The sequence below is a fragment of the Juglans microcarpa x Juglans regia genome, chromosome 4D (assembly GCF_004785595.1).
Source record: "Juglans microcarpa x Juglans regia isolate MS1-56 chromosome 4D, Jm3101_v1.0, whole genome shotgun sequence".
NCBI classification, from domain to species: Eukaryota; Viridiplantae; Streptophyta; class Magnoliopsida; order Fagales; family Juglandaceae; genus Juglans; species Juglans microcarpa x Juglans regia.
Window position 1 is genome coordinate 2853749 of NC_054600.1, and position 9134 is coordinate 2862882.

General features: G+C 37.6%; 1 protein-coding gene across 1 annotated transcript; it reads right to left on the reverse strand.

Annotated features, from left to right (window-relative positions):
- Nucleotides 1-511: 511 nt before the first annotated feature.
- LOC121259592 (F-box/kelch-repeat protein At3g06240-like) lies at nucleotides 512-6598 on the reverse strand. The gene is made up of 3 exons (XM_041161227.1): nucleotides 6331-6598; nucleotides 6098-6170; nucleotides 512-1325 (listed from the first exon to the last, which is right to left on the reverse strand). The coding sequence occupies exons 1-3, from the start codon at nucleotides 6596-6598 to the stop codon at nucleotides 512-514; spliced, it is 1155 nt and encodes a 384-aa protein (XP_041017161.1).
- Nucleotides 6599-9134: the final 2536 nt, after the last annotated feature.

Consider the following 9134-nt stretch of genomic DNA (forward strand, 5'->3'; position numbering starts at 1 on the left):
TTCGACTCAGCATGCATGCAGATCGGAGAAATTTTGAAGGACAGCAGGGGTGGTTCATGCATAATATTGCTTTCCACAAAAAGATACACCACAGAGATTATTAACTTGTTTGGATTTTAAAAGAAATGTTTACCCAAACATTTAAGAGGGCATTGGCTGGCAACTTCATTGAGAAGAATTTGCCATATATATTGTTTTGGAAAACATTCGCTGTACGTGCGTGGTTTTCATTCAATATGAAATCAAAGCTTGTTTTTATTAAAATCGCTTTAATGCATACAACGAATGCTTTTAATCACCACAGAAAAATATAGAAAGATAATCCTGCATTCGATGAGTACCAAACTCGTCAAGATCAGTACTACTGTATACATTGATATCAAATATTATTAACATGAACAAAGTCGATATACCAAAAAGTCAAAAACAGAAAACAAGAAGCTTATGTAAAAGAAAATATTTAAGTGCAAAACAGTACTTATACTAATTCTAGCTCTGTTATAAATCATAATTAATTAATTAATCCACTAATGGAAACTAGGCTTTCCATGTAACTAATGACCTGAAACGAGAATACTTGATCTCCATCAATTTGAAGAATAGTCATCATCTCTTTGGTAGAGACGTCATACAAAGCCAGCTCTCCATCTTTTTCCAAGAATATGATGTCATTCCTCCAAAATTCTAATGGTCTACAAATTCCTGTAAGAGGGCCAACCCTGAACAGCTTTGTCCAAGACTCCCTAACCCCATATTTATGTAATAACCATACATCCCAACACATAGGTGACCCGTCCGCATGTCTATTTTTCCAACTAATAGCCACAGCAACCAACTCATTCAACAAGAAATATTCAACATCATATCGATATCCATTATATATAAGGCTATCATCCGGCATCGGAGTTATTAGGAATACTTCCTTGGCTATGTCAAATGACAAAATACCTTCCCAATCACTTTCTGATGCCCACCAATTACCAATCCCATTCAGGTTTGTCTTCATACCTCCCCAAGCAGTCCAAATACTAAAAGGGAGGCTGTCAACTTGTGTCCAAGAGTCAGTCCTTAAGCTATATACCTCGCTATAGAACATGACTCCCATTTCATTCTCGTCTACGAGTCCCATTTCATACTCGTCTAAGTTAGGGTAGCGTTCGAAGAATCGAAAATTTCTGATTATCTTGTAGTTGTGAGTTTTGGCATCAAAACCAAATCCAATGCCGTTAGGGCTGGCACGATAGTTGGCAGGAAGGCCAGGCAAGTTTGATACAGGGACAACTTTTGTTTCTTTGGTTGCAGGGTTCCATAAAAGAGTATTCAAGCTACAGTTGTCGTGAAGACAAACAAGACCATTACAAGAACCCACAATAAAAATCTCTACTTTCTTGTCGATAATTCTAGAATATGGTGAAGATAGGGGTACTTGTGCAAGGGATACTTGAAGAGTTTCATTAGAAAGCGTGGAGATGTGGCGCCCCCAATCCCCCTTATATAAATACACAGGGATCGAGACGCCGGGATGGTGACAACACGGTCACACATCCCAACGAAGTGCCAGTATGTGTACATGCAACAATGTATAAATAAAATAACGCAGCGGATAGTCAACTAAGTACCATAATTTATTTACAATCAAACATCAGTAAAAATTTGAATAGCTGTCATACAATCATCCATAAAAATATATTACAATAGTTTTCAAATAAACAAACAAGTGATCCCAGATCACTCCTCGGGCGGAGCCGTCTTCTCAGGCTTGCCCTCATCCTCCTCATCTGCATCAAAATTTGCGTTACCACAAAATGGTATCGCAGGTAAGTATGACCCCAAATAACAACGTAATATAAAATGCATTAAATGCAACTAACATGCATGCACATGAAAAATATGCATTTTACTCAACTCATTATTTTCCCCGAAAATAATTATTTCAACACACGCCAAAATCCCATTTTGGCCCAAAATATCCGTAAAACATTTTCCCAGAAAATGATTTATCCAAAAATCCAACTCGCACTATTTTCCCAGAAAATAGTGCATTAATTCCATATGCACCATGGCCTCCCCTATGGACCATCTGCACGTCGTGGCTTCGTAGCGGTGCTCAGTTCCGCGCCCAGCGCGTACATGGCCAAGCACCCACACTACGCAACGAGCGATGCCCAGTTCCGCGCCCAGCGCGTATGTGGCCAGACATCCTCTAGTCCCCGCTAGCAGAAGGACCACGGAGTCGGCACGAGACCATCTCGTCCGATCCCATTGTCGCCCGGCGACAATCCAGGGGACGTTACTCAGTATATTCCGCTCCCGAGTAACCAGAGGAGCTCCACCGAGTTAATACCCATCTCGGCTTGGGGTCGTGATACACACGCACCCAAAATCCATTCTCACATGAAAACCCAGTTTTCATAAACACATGAACATGAATGCAATACACGAAAACCCAGTTTTCTTTACAAACATGATCATGCATGAAATAATGATATGAACATGTACCAACACTGATCCAACATCCATCCAGAACCAATCCCAACAAATCCAATCAAAACAACTCATCAACAACCAAACCAAATAAACCAAACTAACCAAACAACTCCAATCACAAATCCATCCGACCCCCGAACTCCTCGGACTCAGTCCGGCATGCCAAAATTACAGTGAAATGGGTTAGTGCAAAAATACATTTAAATTACGAAAGTTCTTTGGAGAAATACTTACAATGCTATATAATAATTTTCCGAGGATCACAGGTGCGCTCGAAGTGGAAAAATAGCTGTCGAACAGTGTAAAATACACTGTGGCCGTGGGTCACAGATACCCACTTTTCAACGGTGACAAACGAAGACTCAAATTTGATAGAGTAGGGCCTAGGGAGGTCGGTGAAGCTAGTGGTGGTGGTGGTTTGCCGTGAGTGGCGGCGCAATGGGCGGTAGAAGACCAAAATACCCAAATCGGAAATGTAGATGGTGGAGCTTCACCGGTGGCGGATCGGAGCTGGGGTTGGGTCCAATGGGTTGCTAAGAGGTCGATGATGAAGTGGTGAGAAAATGGTGGCCAATGGTGGTGCGACGGCGGCGCAGCGGCGGAAAGAGTGCCGCGGCTTCCAGCCGTGCGTAGAGGCTCACGGCGGCTCAAGGGAGGCTGGAATTGATGGGGGGTGGTCGCCGGCCGGTGGGGGAGCTGCTGGGCTGGGCGGTGCAGGCCACGGCGGCGCGACGGCGGTGGGTTGAGGGTGAACGACGGACGCACGGGAAGAGAGAGGGAGGGGCTGGGCTTCGCACGCGGAAGAAGGGGAAATAAGAAGGAAAAAAAGAAAAAAAAAAGAAAAGAAAGAAAAGAAAAGGAGAGGGAAAAGAAATGAGGTCCAATCCTCATAACTTGGGTCACAAAAATGATCCAACGGAAACGATTTCAAAACCATAAGTTAAATAAAATAATTTAAACGTAATGGTAAAGTCAAATTGAAATAATTAAATCCCACAGTAATTAATTAAATATGAAAAACAATTTAAATGCACAACAATAAATAAATATTAAGAAAGCACATAAAAATTAATTTTCATCAATTAAAAATCCTAAAAATAATCCAATTAAAATCTAATAATTTTAAAACAAGAGAATAATTTTTGAATAAAATAAAAATAATACTTCAATAAAAATATACTAAAATACGGGGTGTTACAGGAGACGACGTGTTTGGAAGTGATTTTATCACGCCGGTTAATGAGTAAAAGGGCATTCTTGTTCAAGTTGAAAGGGGACTAAGTGTGGAGGAGATGTTCATAGATAAAGGTTTGATCTGAAATGAAGGCGTACCAAGATTTGTAAACACACTTGAATCGCGATAAAGAAATTACAGGCAACCATACCAGAATCTGTAACAACAAGTCTTCTGGAAAGTGGTTGTTCATCACCATTGTTTCTTTACTTGATTCATGCAAGCTTGACTAGTTTGCCCAATATGAAGCATGAGTATGTACGTCTTCTTATTATAAAGCGGCCAAGAGGTTTGAAAAGTAAATGAGAATTTGGAGTAATAAATGTGCAAAATCACCCGACGTTAATGTTGTTTATGCTCATAAAGGCTTTCCCTCGAAGTCTTCCCGAATCCCCCATTTCATGATCAATATGATATTGCTAATTGCCATACAGATGGCTGGCCATTCATATAATAGCTGGCAACTAGATCGAGTACTAGCTATGATTTATGAAAAAATATTGACTTACATTAAAAAAAAAAAAAAATGGTGATTTTGATTTTGAGCGTTGTAGAAATATCGACTTATGTTACCCATACCGTACAGATCATGCATGGCTGGTCATTCATATAATAGCAAATCGACAAGATTCTTAGGTATTGTAATTAATATCTTGAAAGGAATGCTATATATTAATCACCACATGCAAACACAAAATCAGTACTTAACATGCTCTAGTATTTCCCTCATGATACATTATAAGAAATTTGATTTTTAGAGACAAAACCTTTTAGGGAAGAATTAAATTTGATCCCTAATTGTAGTTATTTGAGATGAAATTTAAATTTTGTCTCAAAACATGGATGCAATTTTTTATAAGTTCGAGCTGACAATTATCTGTTGAACTATAGTTTCTGACATGAAATATAGCGTCCCAAATGAGAAATGTGTTCGAATGTAAGTTAATCGGTTCGAACTGTAATGTATTTTATAGTTGAACGTTGCGATAAGAGTTTGAACAATATTTGTTGCGGAAAGTTTTATACAATTGTGGTGGGGAGGGTTGCGCCTAGTGCGAACATACATTTTTCGTTCAAATTACGTGTTTGAAACCATTTGACGATATGGCATTTTTCATTCTGAAATTACCCAAATGTCCTTGTGTTGTAACACAAAGATCTATCAATTCTCTTAATAAATTGGTTAGTCATTACGTATGCAATTATTTTATAATCAAACAATAATATAATAGAAATAAATTGCATAGCACTAATATTGGTAATGAAGGAAAATCCTTTAAAGAACTCTTTAAAGGTAAAACCCTGCTGGACAGCCAAACCCAGAAAAATCAACTTTATTATTTGAAAATCAAGTTACAAGTAAATATCAATTATAAAACCTTTGTCAATTGACTCTCTTTTTTGACACGACAAATGACCCATTTGCCTCTATTGCAATAGCAACCAGAACCTCTGATGATATTCAAATATTGGCTTTTCTCGTGGAACTCCACTGGCTGAATCATGATCACTCAATCTCCAATATGGAGCACGATCACACTTGATGAGAGAAAAACAATTAGAGAATTTTCAAGGAATTTTCTCACATATAAGCACTCGGAAAGACTTAGCAAAATCTTCAAGGCCGAAATCTTTGTTGATCCTAACTACTAGGATCTTATAAATATCTTATCTGAAAATAGTTTGAATTGCAATAGGATTCTGTTGACAGAGTGACTCTGTTGCGATGGACTCTGTTGACGGAATGATGACGCTTGTCACTTAATCTTCTAAGCACTTGCAGTTTTCCATTCAATCTTTTATCTGGATAAGACCAAAACTATTGGAACTCGTCTTCTATAGTTTTGACTTATCTAAAACACTTACAAACAACTTCTAGATAGACTCAAAGTAATTATAGATAAAGTCAAAGTATTTTACATTCATCCAAATTACAAAACCAAATATAAGATGAAGCCTATCATCTTAGTCACCTAGTCTTAACCAAACTTTTGCATCTATAATCTTCCCTTTTGACGGATTGATGACAAAATCAACCTTTGATGAATGTAATTTATAACTATCAAAACACAACCGGTAGACCAAGAAACCAAGTAGAGAATCTAAGAAATAATCATGATATAATAATATGTACTTAGAACATTGAGTGAGATTAGTTTTATCAGCTTCACAAGGTTAAAACCAAACTAATTCTAATAATGTTCTAGTCATCATCAAACAGGTTCAACAAACCAAGACAAATCAAATCAAGCAGAAAATGAAAACATTGTTCAGATTACAACTCAAATTAACATCAAAACTACTGAATTTAAATGAATCAGAATTCAAAAGATCTATTGCTCCCCCTTTGTTGCTGATGCACTCCCCTTACTCTACTCCTGCTTTTTGTCATCAGGCAGTGAAGGGGTATCTACTTCACATCTGAATCCATCACGCTCTCCATGACTTGCTGCACATCCAAGGAAAGTTGAACTAGCCTGTCATTTGTTTGTATACAATCTGAGCGTGCTGCAACAATCTATTACTCTATCTTAGACTGGCTGGCCTCCAACTTTGTAGCAATGTTATCAATCTTCTGGGAGAGAAGATTAAGCTATTATAGCACTCACGAGATGGGGATAATGACTCTGGAGGAGAGGAGGTTGACTCGATGGTGTGAGGTCTCTTCTTTGTCAACATAGCCTCAGACTTAACCACAGTTACAACAGAAATAGACCCAACCATCTTCATTGTGGGCTCATTGTCCCTAAAAGGAATCTTAGCCTTAAGGGCCAGTTTCATGATTAAGCTTCCAAATGGAAAGTTAAACTCCTTATCCACATTGGAACGGTGGCTAATGTCAATTGTATGCCGATGGAAATCAATAGAGACACCCATGGCCAGAGCATACATAAAGTAAGCACGTTCAAGAGAAAGTTCAGTATGTCGGCTAATTGGCAATAATTTGGACAAAACTATTTTGGCCAGCAGTCTAAACTAAGGCAGCATGAAATTAAGAGGGAGGCGGCGAACTTTAGGGTTCCATTTTGGGGGAGTGATGGATTAGTGTCCATCACAAGGCACTCAACCAACTTTAGTCACTAATGGCTTAACGAGCCAAAGGCTCAGATCAGTTCCACTGGGACTTAAAGTCTCAGACCAAAAACAGACTTTAAAAAAAAAAACACTTTCCAGACCTATATGCACACAACATGTACAAAACAACCTAATGAGTCATTACAAGAATAGGTTTTTATTCCTGTGAAGCATGCCAGTACTTCATCAAAAATAATTTTTTATTTTACAAAATTACCATCTATAAAATTGTAAGAAGAATGTAAGTTAATCATGTTTCTGCTATTATATTATTATAATTAAAAAAAAAACTTAAATGTCGTACTTGCTGTGCATATATGGTTATAAAGCGGTCAGTCATTGCATGCATGCCCTCTTTAATTAAAAGGAAGACCACTAGTACTCAACCTAAGATTGCTGATCTTTATACACATGGTCTCATCAAATGCACATGCATGCAGCCAAATTATCTCATAAAAAAAACCACTTGATCTAATTACGTAATTGCATGCAGCCAAAAGAATATTTTATCGATTAGCTAACACGTTGAATATATATATATATATAGAGAGAGAGAGAGAGAGAGAGGGGGAGGTAAGAGCATTTGAATTAGTCGTTATATATTTCACACGTACATATAACATTCAAAATCATCGGCTTTTGTTAACAGTGGCTATATTATTTCTAAGAGAAATACTCTAGTTACAAAAATATTACACAAAAGTAATCCCATAAACTGAGGTGACTTGATGTAGTTCGTCAGATTATAAATTTATTTTTATTGTAAAGTAGATCTAACGGATCAAATGAAATCACGTCAGTTTGTGGAATTAATATTTTTGTGTAATTCTTTTGTGGATGTAGCAGTACTCTATTTCTAAATAAATCACTACTTTGTCATCATGACCCATTATATTTCAATGGCTGACACTCAAAAATTCCCCGAATCCCATATAGACCATCGATCTTATCTCAATGAATTAGGAGTGTACGCGTATATATACACTACAACAGAAAGTTTCTTTTGCGGCCAAGTTCATTTGTGGCGACAAATATATTGTAGGAAATAAGCATTTTTTTGCTGTACTGACATCCCACTTCTGTCGCCTCAACGTAGTGCCAGAATAACAAACTTATTCCGGCGGAAATGACTTTGTCATAATAATTATGGACAAATATAATCTATTACGGCGAGTATTGTGTTTTAACGGCAATAATATATTGCCACAAAAACATAACAATTTTGTTTTGCTTACTGTGGCTGTATCAATCGCCGCAATAGCTTTCAACTTTAATGTTTTTAATCCTTTCCCTTGATGTCTATTCCCTATCCTCTGCCTCTAAATCTCCCGCATAATACATTGACTCATGCAAAGGAAAAATTTGCCTAACTCTCATGCCCTAGCTTGTCCTCCGCCACCGTTCACTGCCAGCTACTCACCACAGGCATCCATCTTCTCCATAAATCCTTCAATCCGAGAACTTCTCCTAGAACGATTTTGCCAGACCCGAAATATATATATGTTCATTCCCCCACTCGAGCCTCCTTATCAGATGGTTTAATCGAACCACCTAAGTTTTAATGCGATTCCCGGCCACCTAGTTGCTAAGTCTCGCTTGTGAGGTTGTGGTGGAAGGCACTAAGCAGAACCTCTGAAATTATCATTCAATGGTGTGGCCATGTCCGACGGTTCTGGGGCAAATCCATGTGAATGGCACATCCTGGTATGTGAGTTTTTGTCCCCTATTTAATTTCCAATTTCGTGTTAAATTTCACATTTTTTAAGGGTTTATATTTGCTACTTTTCTGTTAGAATAGTGTTTCCCTGGAATCCAAATTTGATGCCAAATTTTCAATGATTGTCCCCAAAATCTCTCATCTCGGTCTAAATATTATTGGAATCAATTAATTACCCTTGGAATTCATTTGCCCCGCAAAATTCACATCATCATTGTAACCTTTGCATGCAATATTTTCATATATGTGGTTTGAGATATGCTTTCGTTTGTGATTAAGTTTGTTGTGCACAACTAACCCACATCTTTCACTATCGTATTTAATTGACTTTCTATCTCTTCTGGTTATAATAGAAGCAGTATCCCGATAGTGAGATAAAGTTGACAAGTGATTACCTTTCAACGCATTTGGGTAGAGACTAAGAGTACCTTTGATATTTGTTACCTGACGTGCAACTATTCCTCATTCCAGGTATGATTCCAACAATTTCCTTGTGTTATGGGTATTCAAACTCTTATATATATATATATATATATATATATATATATATATATATTTTACAGATTTAACCTGGATTGATGTGTATATAGAATACGATTATTTCCTATCATCGTTCCAACG